At 69.6% G+C, this 17840-nt stretch overlaps 1 protein-coding gene across 2 annotated transcripts; it reads left to right on the top strand.

Moving 5' to 3' along the window:
• The first annotated feature begins 40 nt into the window (after positions 1-40).
• Positions 41-17400, top strand: VPS9D1 (VPS9 domain containing 1). Of its 2 annotated transcripts, XM_075939824.2 has the most exons (15): positions 43-619; positions 1405-1480; positions 2530-2622; positions 3028-3184; positions 3842-3953; positions 4592-4654; positions 5282-5334; positions 5879-5966; positions 7113-7198; positions 7488-7936; positions 8888-9017; positions 10283-10491; positions 11872-11956; positions 13821-13925; positions 14663-17400. In XM_075939824.2, the coding sequence occupies exons 1-15, from the start codon at positions 437-439 to the stop codon at positions 14754-14756; spliced, it is 1983 nt and encodes a 660-aa protein (XP_075795939.2). In that variant the 5' UTR covers positions 43-436; the 3' UTR covers positions 14757-17400. The 2 variants fall into 2 exon arrangements, 1 of the variants encoding a protein (XP_075795939.2); XR_012906621.2 differs by lacking the exon at positions 11872-11956 and having other exon boundaries at positions 41-619.
• Positions 17401-17840: the final 440 nt, after the last annotated feature.

The following is a 17840-nucleotide window of genomic DNA, read 5'->3' as shown; positions in this document are numbered from 1 at the left end:
CCGGGAGGGGAGGGGGGCCGGGCCGGGCGCGCTGCCCTCCCGGCCGGGGGGGCCCCCGCAGCGCTGCCGTCGCCCCTTCCAGGCCCTTCCCGCCCCCCGCGCGGTCAGCCTGCGGGCGGAGGCTCGGTCCCGGGGAAGGCGGGCTGCCCCGCGGCGGGGCCGGGCTGTGAGCTCGCGGGGCCTGGGCTGCTCCGGATTCGTCATCTGGGGGCAGGTGTTTCCACGGCCCCGTGCCTCAGTTTCCCCTGTTGTGGGAGGGGCGGGGCCGGGGAAACCCCACAACTCAGATCGGCCTGGGCCCCGCCCCGCAGCAAAGCCCAGGGACGCGGGGGCGGGTCTCCCCGAGGGGCCCGCAGAGGTGCCCGGCGCTGCACGGACCAGACCAGCCCCGCCCCCGGCCAGGCGAGCCGGGGGGGGCGGGGGGGGAGGAGGAAGGATGGGTCGCTGCGCAAGCGCAGTAGCAGCATGGTCGCTGCTCGCAGCTGCGGCTCAGCCCCGGCTCCCGGCCCTGTCCCGGCCCCCCATGGCGGCCGGCGGGGACGGGGCGGCGAAGCCGCTGCAAAGCGCCATGAAGCTGGCGACCGGGGCGATCGAGCTGGACACCGGGAACCGGCCGCGGGTGAGCTGGGCCTGGCGACGCCCCCCGTGTCCCCGCGTGGGAGGGGTCCCTGGTGTCCCTTGGTGTCCCCGCGTGGGAGGGGCCCCCGTGTCTCCTGTTTCCCCATGTGCCCTGGAGGCTTTGCTGGTCCCGGGGCCCCTGGAGCCAGTGCGCACCGGCCCGGCCTGTGGGACAGGGATAGGGTTCTCCCTGCAGCGAGGAGTCCCACTGGTGCACAGGGGCTGGCCTGGGCTGAGCAGCATTGAGCCCGACCCTACAGCAGTGCTAGCCAGTGCCTCACGGGAGCAGACCCGTGTCCGGGCAGAGGGGCCGTGTCTGTGGCCTGCCATGCCCAGCGCTCGCTCCGCTCTCCAGTCCGGCCTGGGGGCAGCGTTGGCTCACGGGCACTGCCGGGAGCCAGTCTCTGGATTTGGCTGCACAGGCGACAGGACAAGGCAGTAACGACCCCAGTTTCTCCTAGGCCGAGAGGGACGGTCCCCTGAAGCCCTTTTCAGCATCCACAGTCCAGGGCTCCCATAGGAACCTGCTGCAGGATGTGCCCCAAGCGTCTGCCCCTGTGCCCAGCGCCAGGGGCGGGCAGGCCCCTAGGAGAGCGGCCCTAGGGTCTGAGCCCTTAAGTGCTGGGGGCTGGCGCGAGCTATTACCCCTCCCCGTGCATCTCCCGCTCCCTCCAGCAGCCTGCCAGGTTCCCCGACCCGGGTGCGGGGCTCTGACTTCCTGGCCAGCGGCTGAGCGGGCGGCGCTCGGAGGAGCTGAGCCGGCCCCTCCCTTCTCTTTCGGGACAGGAGGCCTACGTCGAGTACCTGAGGAGCATCAGCTTCATTGCCCAGGCCTTGCTGGAGGAGGCGACAGCAGCAGAAGGTACTAACAGCCTGGCCTGTCTCCCGCCCGCCTCCGCCTGGGTGGCTGCCCCCTGCCTCCCCGGGCCAGCCTTTCTGGTCGGCTTCTCCTGGGGCTTGGGGGGAGCCTGCCGAGCAGAGTGCTTCAGCTGCGTGGGGCTTGGGGTCTTCCCCCGCAATTCTAAACCCTTGAGCCCTGTTTTCGGGGTTATTTGGGTTGGTTAATTACTGTAAAATGGGGGGGCCAGTCAGCCTCTGCGGGCCGCATTCGGCTGGCCAGGACGGTTGGTCTGGCCCACGGCCAGCCCTTTAAGACCTGGGGGTGGGAGGAGCCTCCTGGCCCCGCCCCTTCTGCACAAGGCCCTGCCCCCTTCCGTGACTACTTCTGAAATTTGGGAAGTGCCTCCCCCTTCAAAAAGTATTGCCCCCTCCCCCCCCCCCGCTGCAAAAGCCAGCGGTGGGAGGAGTGCAGCACAACTCACTCCTAAAATACAGTCGCACAGGGACAGCTCTCTGGCCAGCTCAGATCCTGGCTGCCTCCTTCCGCCAGCCCCCGGGAAGGTGGCAGGTTTGTGCGGGGTGGGCGGTGGGCAGCGGACGAGGGGCAGTACCATGCCTAGCGGCGTTGCTCTCCACCCCGAGCACGCAGGACTCAGCATCCGGTTGTGGAAGGGACCAGCCACCTCCGGAGACTCCGCTAGCCGGCAGGGCCTAGCGGCACGAACGGCCAAACTAGCCATGTGCAGGCTGGGCTGCTGCACCGTGGTCCGTGCACGTCGCTCGTCACGCGGTGTGGCCTGGCAGCGAGGGTGCGGCCGGCATGCTTAGGCCCCTGCAGTGACCCCTCCAGGGCAGCGTTGGCGAGGGCGGCTGGGAACACCCTGTGCCCCCAGGCGGGGGTCCAGAGGAGGAACTGCCCCTGCCCGTGGGTTTATAACACCCAGCAGCCTGCTAGGGAAGGAGGCGGTGCCGGGTGCAGGCCTGGGGGGTGGATCTAGCTCCCTCTGGCACTTGATTTGCGGGAACTCCCCAAGGAAACCCACTGACCCCCCCCTCCCTTGCCTGCACCAGGGGGCTGCGACGCCGTGACGCCCGACACCCCCAAGATGCTGAAGCTGGCTGAGCAGTGCTTGGAGCGAGCCAAGTCCAGCGCGGCCGTGCTGGGTGAGTCGCCCCGGCGGCAGGGCCGAGCGTGGGGGAGGGGGCCCCTGCCGCTGGGAGCCGGCACAGGCAGCTGTGGGCAGAACCACCGCAGGGGCATGGGTGGGGCGGCCCTGGGCTGGCCTGCCCGGACGATGGCCCTGCCAGGGTCGGGGGAAGGGCAGCAGCTGGGGGCTGGCCTGCAGAGGCAGGAGGGAGCTGGCAGGTGTCATTGATTCTCTCCCAGGAGCCTTTGGAGACAGAGTCCCCGGGGAGGGGAGACTGGCAGCTTCCCTGATAGGAGGGCAGTGCTGCCTCCCGCTTCCCTGGCCGGCTCGCCCGGCCCTGCCGCTCGCGGGCGCTCGGCTGTGCCGGGTTTCCCTGCTCGTGTCTGCTAAACCCAACGCCCTCGTCTTCCCCCCATCCCAGGGCCGGTGAAGCCAGCTGCCCCCGAGAAGGGGCCCGGCCCTGCTCCCGTCTCCAGGCACCGCAGGGTCTTCTCGGATGAGGGGGGGAAGCTGTCTCCCTTCCTGCCCCCCGAGATCTTCCAGAAGCTGCAGCTCACCAAAGCTCAGGGCACGAAGAAGTGAGTTAGGCGGGGCTGGGGCGTGGGGCATGGAGTCTCCCCAGCCCCACGGGGCTGCAGGGTGGGGGGCGCTGAATGTGGGGCTGAAGAGCCTAGCCCTCCCAAAGGGGAGGCGCCGTGGTGGCGGCTTGGCACGCGTGGGGCCAGCTGGTGGTGGCTGTCCCACAGGCCCTCGCTCAGCCCTTCCCGAGGGGGCCGGGTGCTGCCCGCTGAGCCTGGAAGATGCAGGGTCAGTGGGTTTTGTGTCCGGGAGGATCTAGGTGCTGGGCTTGTAGCAGCCCCCCAACGGCAGCCCCCCCCGGCCGAGGCTCCAGCTTCCGGGAGGGTGGGGCCTGAGCCGCGTGGCAGGGGAGCTCTGTGGTCGGGGCCATGTGGTCCGGCGGCTGGTGCGGAGCCTGGTTGGGAGGCCGAGGGGCAGGACCGAGGGCAAGGGCTGGGGAGATGGGCTGTCGCTCCAGGAGCCCTCCTGCCGGGGGGCAGGTTCCTCCTGGGCGGAAGGGAGTGCAGAGAATCGTGGCCTTCGTGCTGGGCCGGGTCAGAGCAGGGGCGCAGGGAGACCCGGCTGGCCCCTTCCCCTGGGCAGAGCGGATCTGGGGCTGGCGCTCAGAGCGGGGCCAGCCCTCCTGCAGTGACCCAGCGGCCCTGGTGCCCTCGCAGGGAGCTCACCCCGCTGGAGGAGGCCTCGCTGCAGAACCAGAAGCTGAGAGCGACGTACGAGGCCCGGGTGGCGCGGCTGAACCCCAGCCAGGCGGTGCAGAAGACCTCCCTGGCAAGTGGGGACCCGCGCGGGCAGGGAGGGCGGAGGCTGGAGCCCTCGGCGGGAAGCAGGAAACGGGCACTCGCTCCGCAGCACCCGGCGGCCTCCTCTGCTCCTTCCCGGGGGCTGCCCCTGAGCAGGAAGGGAGCAGGCACCTGATCCCGGTGCCTGCTGCCTGGCAGCCAGGCGCCTCCGGCGGGGAGCTGCCGGATAGCGTAGCTGGGATGGCCGGGGGGGTCCCGCTGCACCTACGGCTCCATGCTGCCAGGGTGCAGAAAGAGGGGTTGGGTGGGAATTAGGGACTGGCGAACCCAGACTGGCGGGGGGGAGGGGGAGAACGAGAGTTGCTACCTCAGAGCATTCTGGGTAATGGCATGCAAATGAGCGTGGCCTCCCGGAGCCGTGGGTCTGGGCCCCCTGCTTTCAGAGGGCCCCCAGGGGGCACTTGCGTGGGCGTGCCCTTGCCGAGCGCCCGGCAGCTGCCAGCCGGCCCTGAGCTCCATCAGGCTCTGGCAGCACGTGGGAGGGCTGGGCCGTTCCTGGGGCGCAGCCGCTTCCTTTTGGGGGACGGCCCAGTCCGTGCTCCGTCCCAGCACCCCCAGCGCAGCCGGAGGCCCCCCGGGCGCCAACGAGGCCTCTTTGCTTTGCAGACGCTGTCGCTCCAGCGGCAGATGATGGAGAACCTGGTGGTTGCCAAAGCCCGGGAGGAGACCGTATCCTGCCCAGCTGGCAGTGGGGTGCCCCCAGGGCCTGGGGCGGGTTTAGGGCCACGGCGCTCCCTCGCCTCCAGGGGAGAACGGGGGGAGCGGCCCAGAGCGTTTGCTGCCGGGGGGCAGGCGGAGGAGCAATTCGGCTCCTGGCGCAGGGTCGTGGCCTGGTCCGAATCTCAGGGGAGGGGCGTGGGAGACGGCGCCTCTTCGACATACGCACAGCGGCGCCGCTCCCGTAACGACGGCTGCGCTGCCTTTGCATCGGCTGCTCGGGCCCCCTCCCCGGCTGCGGCTCCCCTGGCCTGGGTGTGTCCCGAGAAGCACAGTCCCTCCCCGTCACCCTCCGCGCCGGGCGCCGGAAGAACAGCGAGTCGGACGTTGCTCTGCAGCGTGGCCCAGCCCAGGCTGCTCTAAAGGGGGGGGCGGTTGCTGGAGTCCCCCGGGGCTCCCCTCAGGCCTGGCTTTGAGAATCGGCCGTGCGGCCCCCTCTCCGTGCCGGCTGTGGCGCTGGTGGGGCGGGGTTCCGCCAGGGCTGTGTGCAGGCCGGCCCCACGCTGAGGGTGGGGCGGGAGCCGCTGCGTGCCGGGCGGTGGGGACGCGGCTGTGGAGCCTTAACTCGGCTGTGCCCAGCTCCAGAGGAAGATGGAGGAGCGCCGGCTGCGGCTGCAGGAAGCGGCCAACAGGTGAGCGAGGCCTGGGCTCGGGGAAGGGCCCTTTGTCCGGGGCAGGGCCGGAAACAGCGAAGCTGTTGGCTGGCTGACACCCGCCCATGCCCGCGGGGAGCGCGCCCGCCCTCTGGCTCCCTCGGCCGCCCGGGAGGGTGGTGGCAGGGCTGCAGGGGGGTGATGGCACAGCTTTACCCAGCATGCTCTCCCCTTCGGACCTGCCTCCCATGGGGGCTGGGCTCCTGGAGAGGCGTGGGAGTCTGGGGGGCTCTTCTGGGTCCTCTCTGCCCAGAGCCCGAGCAGCCGTCTCGCCCTTCCCCTTCCCCTTCCCCTTCCCCTTCCCCTTCCCCTTCCCCTTCCCCTCGGAGAGCGGCTGCTGGGTCGGGGCATCCTGCCGCTGGTGCTGGCCGGGGCAGGCTGGGCTCTCGAGGCGTCTGCGCAGGTTCCGGCTGGAGTCGGTGCCCTGCAGCTGCCCTCCTGCCCGTCTCGGGCGCCCTGCCTGGCCTCCAGACCGGAGCAGCAGCGGGGGAGGAGTCTCACCTGGCCTGTGCGCTCTCGGCAGGAGGTTCTCCAGCAGCATCGCCCTCACGCCCGAGGAGCAGGAGCAGCGGGTGCTCTACGCCGCCGTCCTGGAGTACGAGCAGGACCACGTGAGTGCCCGGCTGGTCACTGTCCCTCGGCAGCCGGCTGGACTGTGGAGGCCGGGAGCCGTTCCCTCCGCGCTGGCTGCCTGTTGGCTTGGCCCAGCCTGGCCGGAAGGGGCCAGGGAACTTGGGCGGGGGGCCGGTCTGGCGCCTGCGGTCTGCTCTCTGGTTGCGGCGGCAGGCGGGAGCTGGCCAGGCTGGGGCTCGGGATGCGGGGGGCCGTGCGCTGAGGGAGAGGGGGAGTCGGGAGCCCTTCGGGGCTGTGGTGAGTGGGGGAGTCGGGAGCCCTTCGGGGCTGTGGTGAGTGGGGGAGTCGGGAGCCCTTCGGGGCTGTGGTGAGTGGGGGAGTCGGGAGCCCTTCGGGGCTTTGGTGAGTGGGGGAGTCGGGAGCCCTTCGGGGCTTTGGTGAGTGGGGGAGTCGGGAGCCCTTCGGGGCTGTGGTGAGTGGGGGAGTCGGGAGCCCTTCGGGGCTTTGGTGAGTGGGGGAGTCGGGAGCCCTTCGGGGCTTTGGTGAGTGGGGGAGTCGGGAGCCCTTCGGGGCTTTGGTGAGTGGGGGAGTCGGGAGCCCTTCGGGGCTGTGGTGAGTGGGGGAGTCGGGAGCCCTTCGGGGCTGTGGTGAGTGGGGGAGTCGGGAGCCCTTCGGGGCTTTGGTGAGTGGGGGAGTCGGGAGCCCTTCGGGGCTTTGGTGAGTGGGGGAGTCGGGAGCCCTTCGGGGCTGTGGTGAGTGGGGGAGTCGGGAGCCCTTCGGGGCTTTGGTGAGTGGGGGAGTCGGGAGCCCTTCGGGGCTTTGGTGAGTGGGGGAGTCGGGAGCCCTTCGGGGCTTTGGTGAGTGGGGGAGTCGGGAGCCCTTCGGGGCTTTGGTGAGTGGGGGAGTCGGGAGCCCTTCGGGGCTGTGGTGAGTGGGGGAGTCGGGAGCCCTTCGGGGCTGTGGTGAGTGGGGGAGTCGGGAGTCCTTCGGGGCTGTGGTGAGTGGGGGAGTCGGGAGCCCTTCGGGGCTGTGGTGAGTGGGGGAGTCGGGAGCCCTTCGGGGCTGTGGTGAGTGGGGGAGTCGGGAGCCCTTCGGGGCTGTGGTGAGTGGCGAGAGGCGGGTATCTCCGGGGGGCCCTGTCCCGAGCTCGCGGCCTCACTGCTCTGTGCTGCTGCGTCCCCCAGGAGTGGCCGAAGCTCTGGAAAGCCAAGCTGCAGGCGAACCCGACCGACCTCTCGCTGGTGTCCGGCCTCATCGCTCACCTCCTCAGGTAGAGCCAGTGGGAGGGCTGAGGGGGGCCCCACACGGGGGGGCTCCGCAGGCCCATGTGGCCGAGTGGCTCCTCGGCTCTTGCGGCTGCCCAGACGGTGCCGGGGGTGGGGAGGTTTCCAGTGGGGCTTGTCTGGGGACGCAGCCTGCTGGCCACTGAATGGCGCGGCGGGATCCCCACCCGGTCCCTAGCCCCGGCCAGGTGCTCCCCAGACGCCTGGGTCGGCCTCGAGCGCGTCCCAGCAGCCCCTGCCCCCGCCCTGTGACGAGCGCCGACCCTTCGCTTCCAGCTTCCCCGAGCACCCCATCGCCCAGCTGCTGAGGAGGTTCCAGCACGCCGTCTACAGCCGGCTCTACCCCGCGGTGAGCCAGCACCTGGCCGAGCTCGGCGCCGCTCCCGGGGGCTCGCCCCTCTCGCTGGATGCTGAGGGGCTGCTGGGCCCAGCTCTGGGGGGCCGGCGGCTGCGGTCCTCGCAGAGCCTGCACTGCATGGCCTCCGTCCAGGAGGACAGCGCCGCCGGCCTGTGGCCCAGCCCGAGGGAGGACGAGCACGGCAGCGGCCTGGGGGCGCAGGGAGAGGCCGCCCGCGAGAGCTCCTTCGAGGACCTGGAGCTGTTCCTGGCCACGCCCGAGAGCTGGCCCCCGGGCCCGGCTGCGGCGCCCCAGGCCCCCGCTGAGAAGAGGGCCCCGGCGCAGGAGCAGCTGAAAGCCATCGTGAAGGACATTCACAACGCAATGGGTGAGGGGCGTGGGGGCCGCGTGACTCACAGGGGGTCCCGCCTCAGGCCCCCGCTGGGGGGAGAGTGGGGTGTTCCCTCCAGGGGCGGTAGTGCCACAGCCCTGAGGAGAGCCCAGAGGGCAGGCCCGGTGCACCCCTCAGGCCCCCGCTGTCCGTGCAGACGCCCTGGGCTGGGTTGGGTCCCGCCACACAACGCTGTGTCCTGCTCCCAGCGCCTGCCAGCCAGGCCGGGGCCTGCAGAAGGGCGAGGGTGACACCTGCGCTGGGAGGAGGCCCCGTTCAGGAGGTGGTTGTACCCTAGCCCCGGCCTCCTCGCTGCACGGCGCCACCGCTTCCCTCTGGCCCGCCCCTCCCCTTCCCAGGCCACGTGGGCGCCTGTCCAGACACGAGGTGAGCTCTGGGCCCCCAGCCCGCCTCCTCGTCCGCTCCCGCCTGCAGGAGCAGCTTGCTCTGACGGGCCAGCCAGACAGCCCTGGCTCGGGGGCCCGCAGACAGCCACTTCCCTGGGGCTGCAGCCTGAGCCCCCTTTCCCAGCACACGCGTTGAGAGCCTGAGCCAGCGAGCTGCCTGTAAACACCCCCTACCGGCTGTTCTCCCTGAGCCAGCGAGCTGCCTGTAAGCACCCCCTACTGGCTGTTCTCCCTGAGCCAGCGAGCTGCCTGTAAACACCCCTGCCCGGCTGTTCTCCCTGAGCCAGCGAGCTGCCTGTAAACACCCCCGACCGGCTGTTCTCCCTGAGCCAGCGAGCTGCCTGTAAACACCCCCGACCGGCTGTTCTCCCTGAGCCAGCGAGCTGCCTGTAAACACCCCCGACCGGCTGTTCTCCCTGAGCCAGCGAGCTGCCTGTAAACACTCCCTGACCGGCTGTTCTCCCTGAGCCAGCGAGCTGCCTGTAAACACCCCCTACCGGCTGTTCTCCATGAGCCAGTGAGCTGCCTGTACTCTCCCCAGACAGGCTGCTCTCCCTGACTCTGCTGGCTTTCGAGGGCCTGAACTCCACCTCCTCCAAGGACCAGTGCCTGGCATGTATAGAAGATGCTTTCTTCTCCCCTCTCTGGGCTCCCCTGCTGGCCCTCTATAGGTACGGTGGCTCTCCTGTGCCGCTGGCCTGGCCCGGGTTGGGCAGGCGCAGGGCGCTGCGAGGGCAGGAGACGCTGCGAGGGCAGGGGCAGGGGGCGCTGCGGGGGCAGGGGGCGCGGGGCGCTGCGGGGGCAGGGGGCGCTGCGAGGGCAGGGGGCGCTGCGAGGGCAGGGGGCGTGGAGCACTGCGGGGGCAGGGGGCGCTGCGAGGGCAGGGGGCGCTGCGAGGGCAGGGGGCGTGGAGCACTGCGGGGGCAGGGGGCGCTGCGAGGGCAGGGGGCGTGGAGCACTGTGGGGGCAGGGGGCGCTGCGGGGGCAGGGGGCGCTGCGAGGGCAGGGGGCGCTGCGGGGGCAGGGGGCGTGGAGCACTACGGGGGCAGGGGGCGCTGCGAGGGCAGGGGGCGCTGCGAGGGCAGGGGGCGTGGAGCACTGCGGGGGCAGGGGGCGCTGCGAGGGCAGGGGGCGCTGCGAGGGCAGGGGGCGTGGAGCACTGCGGGGGCAGGGGGCGCTGCGAGGGCAGGGGGCGCTGCGAGGGCAGGGGGCGTGGAGCACTGCGGGGGCAGGGGGCGCTGCGAGGGCAGGGGGCGCTGCGGGGGCAGGGGGCGTGGAGCACTACGGGGGCAGGGGGCGCTGCGAGGGCAGGGGGCGCTGCGAGGGCAGGGGGCGTGGAGCACTGCGGGGGCAGGGGGCGCTGCGAGGGCAGGGGGCGCTGCGAGGGCAGGGGGCGTGGAGCACTGCGGGGGCAGGGGGCGCTGCGAGGGCAGGGGGCGCGGGGCGCTGCGGGGGCAGGGGGCGCTGCGAGGGCAGGGGGCGCTGCGGGGGCAGGGGGCGTGGAGCACTGCGGGGGCAGGGAGCGCTGCGGGGGCAGGGGACGCGGGGCTGCCCCGGGGCGCTGAGGCCAGAGGCTCTTTGCAGAGCCCCGTTCTCCAGACCGAATTCCGGGGCGTACGGTGCTGCTGGCTGCCCTGCGTGTGGCGGCTCCGGGGGCACGCCGATCCCTTTTCCGCAGACCGCGTGGGTGCCGGTGGGGCCGTAACCCCTCCCTGTGGCTGCCTGCGTTGGCGCGGGGCCCAGGGCGGGCGTGGCTCACGGTGGCTTCAGGCTTTCACTTCCCTGTGACTGGGAGCGGCCGGGAGGCGCCTGGTTTCCTGGCCTGCTGGTGCCCCACTCCCGGGAGGGGCGCGGTTGGCGTGCGCGGGGGCTCTGCCCCGGAGAGCCCGGCGCCACAGGCCGCCCCTTGCACCGGCCTGCTTCTCTGCCCCCACAGGCAGGTCTACCAGGCCCGGGAGCTGGCCCTTGCCAGGCGCATGGAACATCACCGGCACGTGCTCCCCTCGGACATCGGCGTCTCCGCGAACCTCTTCCCCCAGAACAGCGCGGCCCCCGCGGCAGGGTCCTACCCGTATAGCAGGGCCGTGCAGGAGCTGGGGCTGATGCTTCTGGAGAGCTGCCCGCAGAAGAAGTTGGACTGCATAGGTGAGGCTGGCCCTATCTCTGGGGGGCGGGGCCGGGGGGGCACCCCAGGAACCTGCCTCGTTCGGTTTGGTTTGTATCCGCTTTTCACGTGCACATTCACGAGGGGCCTGTTCAGAGCAGGGGAACCCCGGGCTCGCTTCTCTGCTCCGCGGCCTTGGCTAAGTCGTGTCTCTGGCACGTGCCTCGGTTTCCCCCAGCTGGTGCTCACCCCCTGGGGCAGCGAGAGAAGTGCCCGGAGACTGTGACGAGAGGGACAGCCGCTGCGGTTTGCTTGTTTCTGCTCTGCCCCCCGTCTCGGCCCGTGACTTGGGATCTTAGCGCTTGGCCCATCCTCACCCCTCCGTCAGCCGGCTCGTCGCAGCCGCCTGGCTCTGCTGGGTGCGCCTGCTCTCTTCTCCCACAGGCGGAGCCAGAGGGAAAGAACGTGGCTCTTGGAGTCCAGAGGCTCTCGGCAGTGAAGTTCGGCTCAGTCCTCTCTGTGCTCCCTTGGCCGGGAGAGCAGGCCCGGAGCCAGGACCGCAGCATGAAACCCCCTGGCCAGGGATTGCCCAGGAAGAGTCTGGCTGGCCTGCCGGGGGCAGCCTGCGGCTTTAGGCCCGTCCTTCCTCTCTGGAGAGTGCCGGGCGTTTGCAGCCGCCCCGGCGCTAGCCCATCTCCTGAGAGGCCGCGCTCTGGCACAGGTGCCTGGCGGGGGCTCAGAGCGAGACTGGCTTGCCCAGGGTGGCTGCAGGAAGTCGAACCTGGAGCCCGTGTCTAGCGGGCTCCACGCGGGTTGCTGGGAGAGCAGGCTGGTCGCCCGGGTTCCTCACTTCTGTCTGCAACCCCACCCCCAAAGGGGCCGGAAACGCACAGCCGCCTTCCCGCGGGGCGCTGGCAGGAGTCGCTGCAGGGCCGGTAGCAAGGGCGGGTGGCCCCGTGGTTCAGGCGTTCCTCTGGCCCTTGGGAAGCCCAGGTTTGGTTCCTTGCTCTGCCACACACGCCCTGGGGGACCTTGGGCTTGTCACACAGCCTTCCCTCTCTCCGCTCCAGCGCTGCGCTGAGGGGCTATGGAGGGGAGGGGAGGAGAAATCCGTTCGCGAGGCTGTGGAGAGTCCCTGGGAGAGTCAGGGAAAGCCGTGGCGGGTGGGGGCCGGGCCGTGCGATGGGAAGGTGCGTGACGGCGTTTAAGGCTCCTGAGGGCAGCCGGCCTCCCTTAGCCGTGGGAGGGGGAAGAGACGCCGGCTGCTGAGGTCCATCCCTGCTAGCGCAAAGGGCGCATAGAAACTGGCCTCGTGGGGTCTGCTCTGAGCCCGGAGACCCCCCCCCCCCGCAGGGTGAGCGCGTGGTGCCTGCTGCAGGCCCGGCCGGTTGGCACTGGAGTCTGTGGCTGGTGCCTTGCAGTGCGGACCCTGCGTGTCATCTGCGAGTGCGCCGAGGAGTACTGCGCCGCCCAGGAGAGCCGGCCCCCACCCGCCGCCGCCGCCATGTGAGTACGGCCCCAGGGCGCGGGAGAAACCGGCCTCCGTGGAAACGAGCTGGAGGGCAGCCGAGGCACCTGTGACCCCCAATCAACGCCCCAGAGCTGGAGGAGCGTGGCGGGAGTGTGCCAGGACTGCTAAGTATCAGAGGGGAGCCGTGTTAGCCTGAATCTGCAAAGCGCCGAGGAGTCCTGTGGCACCTTAGAGACTAACTGACGTGTAGGAGCATGTCTGTAAGGTGCCACAGGACCCCTCGGCGCTTTTCCAGGACTGCTAGATGTCCCCCCCTCAGACTCCTGCCCTCTGGCTGCAGGCAGCACCCCTCAGCCCTGCCCCACGGCCGCCCGCATGGCGCCATTCCAGCCCCGAGCCCCCTCAGCCCTGCCCCACGGCCACCCGCATGGCGCCATTCCAGCCCCGAGCCCCCTCAGCCCTGCCCCACGGCCGCCCGCATGGCGCCATTCCAGCCCCGAGCCCCCTCAGCCCTGCCCCACGGCCGCCCGCATGGCGCCATTCCAGCCCCGAGCCCCCTCAGACCTGCCCCACGGCCGCCCGCATGGCGCCATTCCATCCCCGAGCCCCCTCAGACCTGCCCCACGGCCGCCCGCATGGCGCCATTCCATCCCTGCGCCCCCTCAGCCCTGCCCCACGGTCGCCCGCATGGCGCCATTCCATCCCCGAGCCCCCTCAGCCCTGCCCCACGGCCGCCCGCATGGCGCCATTCCATCCCCGAGCCCCCTCAGCCCTGCCCCACGGCCGCCCGCATGGCGCCATTCCATCCCTGCGCCCCCTCAGCCCTGCCCCACAGTCCCATTCTCCCCTTGAGAGCAGGGTTCCCGCTGGCTCGATCTCGTCTCCGGGCCGCGCCAGGAGCTGGAGCCGGCCTGTCAGCCAGACGCCTGTGCTGAGCCGTGACGGATCGCTTCCGACAGCCTCCCGCCCCCGGGCCCCATCCCGCTGCGCCCAGGCAGCACTGGGGCCAGGGCTGCCCATTAGCGAGCCTCGAACCTGTCACTTGCACTTAGGCAGCCCGCCGGAGGGGAGGCGGGGGGGGGATCCAGTGCCAGTGGCTGCTCCAGCTGCAGCTCTGGGCGAGTGGGAAGCAGGTCTGTCGAGGGCACTAAAGCGGCGGGAGGGAGCCAGGCTGTGGCGCGGGGGCGGGGGGGGGGCACATTTCGAGCAGAGGTGAATGCTCCCTGCAGAGCGGCGGGGCCCAGCCACAGCCCGCGGAGATGCGGCTCGGCTCATTTCCCATGCACGGACCCTCACTGCAGCCCTTGGCGCTCGCTGCTCCCTCACCCTGGGGTCTGCCACAGCTCCTCTCCTGGCCTGCAGCCCTTCCTGGGGGCCCCTGGCCAGCACCCCTCGGTCCTGCCCCACGGCACAGTCCCAGGCCCCCCCCCCCCAAGCCGGATGCAATGACCCCTCTCATCTAGTCCCCTCTTGACAGATGCCAGGTTTACTCCTTTGCCACTGACCGGGTGACGTTTCTGCGCCAATGGGAAGGGGCGTGCGAAAGCAGGAGGGTGGCGTCCGTTCCTGTGTGTCACTGGCCTGGTGGGGGGGGGTAGGGGTGCACGTCTGCAGGGACTCCCCTGGCCGGTGTGGGTTCCAGGCTGGGCTGGCAGCCTGGGGGTTGGGAAGGTGGGGTTCTTCCCTAGCCCTTTCCACATGGGGATCGCAAAGCATTTAGCAAGCCAGCGGGTCTTGCAGCACCTCTGGGAGGAAGGGCACCATCCAGGTAAATAGTCTCCCCAGGCAGGGAAACTGAGGCATGGTGCCCAGGGGAAGGGGGGGGGTGACGAGCTCAAGCCGGTGCTCTGGGTCTGGAGCCGTATGGGGAGAATTGACACCGACCTCTGTCCCCTGCAGTGGTGCCGACGACCTCCTGCCCATCCTGTCCTACGTGGTGCTGAAGAGCAACCTCCCCCAGCTGGCGGCGGAGTGTGCGGCGCTGGAGGAGTTTATCCACGAGGGGTAGGGCCGGGCGGGGGGCGGGACGGGAATAGCAGCATTGTCTGTAGTTAGTGAACTGCAGGGTTGGTGTCTGGTCACTGTCTTCCAGAGCAATAGAGCTAGTAGAGCTCATCCTCTCGCGTCCAGCGTGTGTTCCCTGAATGGGGGAGGGAAACAAGCTGGTTTCTTAACTTTGAATGAACCGCAGCAAAGGGAATATTCTCCCTGCGCCTGCGCCTGTCTCAGGCTGATTTGGCCCTACCCCAAAGTCAGGTTCTAAGGGCTTAGCCAGGGACTTTCTCCCGTTCGAAGCTCTGGCTTTCTTTACAACTTGGCAGCAGACGCTGCTGCTTATTGCATTTCATGTCCATGATTATAACGCAGAAGGAGCTGCGGCCTCACCATGGGTTGTCGGTTTCAGATTTAATTTTCGGTAGGGTTCTTTCCGACGTGGAAGCCAGTATGGAATGTATCCGCCGCTTGGCTGTTAACCCGGAGCACTCACTGCTGAGGGCGCGTGGAGGCCAGTGGTCTGGGAAAGAGAGGGGCGCTTCAGTTCTGTGCTGCCTCCTTGCCCGGGTGTGGGATGGGCCGGGGGAAGGCGATCGGTGCGTGCTGGGGAGCTGCTGAGGGCTAGCCCTGTGTCTGCAGCACATGGGGGGTGGGCTGGCACTCTCTCCGAGGCAGGTTGTGCTACTGTGGTTTGAAATCCCTCCCTGTGGCTTTGAGGGCGCCCTGATCTCCTGTTTCCGTGCCAGGTACCTGATCGGCGAGGAGGGTTACTGCCTGACCTCCCTGCAGAGCGCGCTGTCCTACGTGGAGTCTTTGCCCGGAGGCGCGCTAGGGCAGTGAGGGAGCCTTGCCTCAAGGGGGATGCCAGAGTCTCCTCGCCCGCCTGCACCTCGGCGACCGAACATCCCCAGGCAGAGGCGTCCGGCCGTGTGCCCCGCCACGTGTGCAGGAGCAGCGGGGAGACCGTCCTGCCAGCGCGGAGATGCAAGGGACGCGTGGCTTCCTGAGACTCCGTGGCGCCCAGGGCCGCCGGGCTTGGAGAGAAGGGACCAGACGTCCCCCCCGCCCCCAGCCCGTCGCCCGGCCTGCTGGGAAGGGCAGGGCGTGGTCTGTGCAATGTTATGGGGTGGGAGCAGACCCAGGAGTGCTCTGCGCCAGCTCTAAGCACTGTGGAGCGAGGAGGGGATGAGCTGCTGGCGGGATTCGACCCCGCGTAGCCCCCGTCGCTGCTGCTGCTTGGTCCTGTGCTGATGCTTTGGCTTGGGCTGGGCGTTCGAAACGCCTGTTCTAGAAAGAACGGGTGTGCAAGCACGCGGTTGTGATACCCCGTGTCTCGTCACCCGCTGCCCGAGGTGCCCCCTGGGCTGCCTGTGGGCCAGAGGCTGACGGGGCAGTGGGGGGGGTGTTCCAGTCTGCGGAAGCCGTGTGTGTGTGTGTGTGTGTGTGTGTGTGTGTGTGTGTGTGTGTGTGTGTGTGTGTGTGTGTGTGTGTGTGTGTGTGTGTGTGTGTGTGTGTGTGTGTGTGTGTGTGTGTGTGTGTGTGTGTGTGTGTGTGTATATACACAGATAGTCCCTTCTGATCAGTCTGCGGCGTGGGGGGCAGGGGTGCGGCCCTGCTCCCCCCAACCAGGGGAGGGCTGCAGAGCAGCGACTTCCCCTGCCTCCGATACTGAGCCGGTTTTGGCTGCTGCTCCAAAGGCTACGGACCCTGGGGCAAAATCCCTGGAGGAGGAGAACCACCACTGGGTCTGCCCGAGTTACTTGAACTGCCGCCTGGCGAGGGTGGCTGGCCCTCCCGCGAGGGGGGTTGGCGTGGCCCCTGGGGGCGAAGCCCTCGCGCCCCCCACTCCCTTCTGGCGGGGGAGGTGGCGGCGCGGCTGGTGCCCTGGCATGGGCTGGGAGAGCAGGGATTCCCCGGGGGGAGGTGGGTGTATTTCTATAGAACAGCTGGACTCGGAGTCCTGGGTGTTACCAAGACCCTGTCGCTGGCCAACACTAAGCAGTGTCCAACAAGGCCTGCTCCCCCCCACCCGAGGCAAGTCCCCCTGAAGCCCCCCCCCGCCCTTGTGTGAAAGGGACGTGCCCGAAGACGAGGCACAGGAAGCTTTAGCAGCGCAGGCACGATCAGGTTCAGAGGGGCTGCGTGTTAGCACCTCCCTGTTCTCCGAGCTGGTGGCTGGAGGGTTTTTAGCTCCCCCCCGGTCTCGGGGACGCTGGTGAGAACTGGCTGGCTGGGCCAGGGAGGAGTCTGCTGTCAGGGCCGTTAAAAACACCGTAACCGTGGGCCCGATGCCCATGCAGCCGCTGATGCTGGTAAACGCCCCGTGGGCTGCCGGGAGTTGAACCGGCAAGGTTAACCGAGGCGCTAATGCCAATCGGCGAACCGGTTCAACGCCGACATCCCTAGACAGACCAGCAGAGCCGACAGTGAACCCGGCGCGGGCGCCTGAAACCACAAGCCGAGACCCAAGGCCACAGTGGGGGGGGGGGGGGGGGGTGAATTCCTGGCCCAGTTGGTGGGATCCAGCTGGTACTGACGGGGCCCGCTCAGGGCCTCTCTCCCTGGGGTCCCAGGAGATGGGGGGGCAGCATGGTGAAGCTGACTCCAATAGCTAATCCCCCCCCCCCCAAAAAAAAGTCTAAGGACTCCCAAGGGGCATGTTCCTTCTACTCTTTTCCATCCATCTGTGAATTTTTTCCGCCCATGTGCAGAATACATTTTCTGATGTGCGCTGAGGCGTGTGCGGCTGTGCACCACCAGGAGACACACACCCCAGCTGTGGGCTCTGCCGATCAGCTGGGGGGCACAGTGTGCAGGCCCCACCGCCCGACGGGGCAGCTGGCCGTGAGCCCGGCCCCTCGTTATGCCGGCTGCAGACCAGGCCTAGTTTCTCCACGCCCGGTGGGGTTCCCCGCTGTCTGGTTCCCCAGGGAACAGCCCTGGAGTTGCAGCGATGGACCTGGGTTCCGCCAGTGCAGCCTGTCGCCCCCGCACCTCCCCGCCCACCCCGTTCTCGGTGGCTGGGAGAGGTTCGTGCTTACGGGCTCGTCACGCCTGAGCGCTCAGGTGGGCCAGGCGGTTACTGCAACGGGCCTGTCTGCTTTGCTCCGGGAACCGCTGGGGACCTGGATCCCCCTCCCTCTGGGAGCCCACGCCACGGGCTGGATGGCACGGCTGCCGGCCCAGCTGTTTCCCTCTCTAGTGCCCGGTGGGGGCCATGCTCCCTGCCCCCGCCATGGCGATCCAGTAGCCCCGTTGGGCTGGTCTCTGCTCGTCTGGCAGCTTCCCCACGTGGGTGGGCGGGGGGTGGCGGGAGCTGCCCGTCGCCCTCTGTCAATGCAACCGGAGCCTCCACCCAGCATGTTCCTGGGGCTGAGCTGGGATGCCCATCCCCGCTGCCCACCGCTCCTCTCCGCCTGCTTGGCTTGACCGTGGCCTCCTGGCAGCGGAGGGATTGTAGCGTAATAAACGTGGCTGCTCCTGAGTGTCCCGGCTGGTGCCTCTCGCCTGGGTCTGGCATGGGAGGGAGCTGCGCCCGGAGCAGCCGGTGCCCGTGAGCTCCCCGTTGGGGCGTTGGCGGAAGCTGTGCTGGTCCTGTCACAGGAGGGGTGGCAGGGACTCAGGCTGGCACCCAGGCCCCACTAGTGCCACCCTGGGGGGCGGAAGGGGCTGCCCACAGCAGCATGGCCTGGGCAGAGCGGGGATCACTTGCCTGCAGGTGCGGGCAGAGTTGGGCAAGGGGAGTGTTCCCAGCTGGGACCTTCTGTCCCTGCCCCTTGCCTGGCCGTGGGGAGATTCCTGGGGGAGGGATGGGACAAGTGTCCCTGCCTGGCAGCAGCAGGACAGGGGGAGGGGAAGTGTCACCAGTGCCCGCTGGCGAGGAGCAGCCCTTGGGCTGGCTGGCATCGGTGGGTATTAGGAAGA

This window comes from Pelodiscus sinensis, chromosome 12 (genome assembly GCF_052426305.1).
Source record: "Pelodiscus sinensis isolate ZL-2025 chromosome 12, ASM5242630v1, whole genome shotgun sequence".
Lineage (NCBI taxonomy): Eukaryota > Metazoa > Chordata > Testudines > Trionychidae > Pelodiscus > Pelodiscus sinensis.
The sequence above is the reverse complement of the archived record's forward strand: the minus strand, read 5'-3'. Positions and strand labels throughout refer to the sequence as shown.

Bases quoted from the DNA above. Each gene is read 5' to 3' on its own strand.
- VPS9D1 (XM_075939824.2), top strand. From the start codon at position 437: ATGGGTCGCTGCGCAAGCGCAGTAGCAGCATGGTCGCTGCTCGCAGCT. The intron at 620-1,404 runs GTGAGCTGGGCC...CTTTCGGGACAG, and splicing joins ACACCGGGAACCGGCCGCGG to GAGGCCTACGTCGAGTACCT. The intron at 7,937-8,887 runs GTGAGGGGCGTG...TACTCTCCCCAG, and splicing joins GGACATTCACAACGCAATGG to ACAGGCTGCTCTCCCTGACT.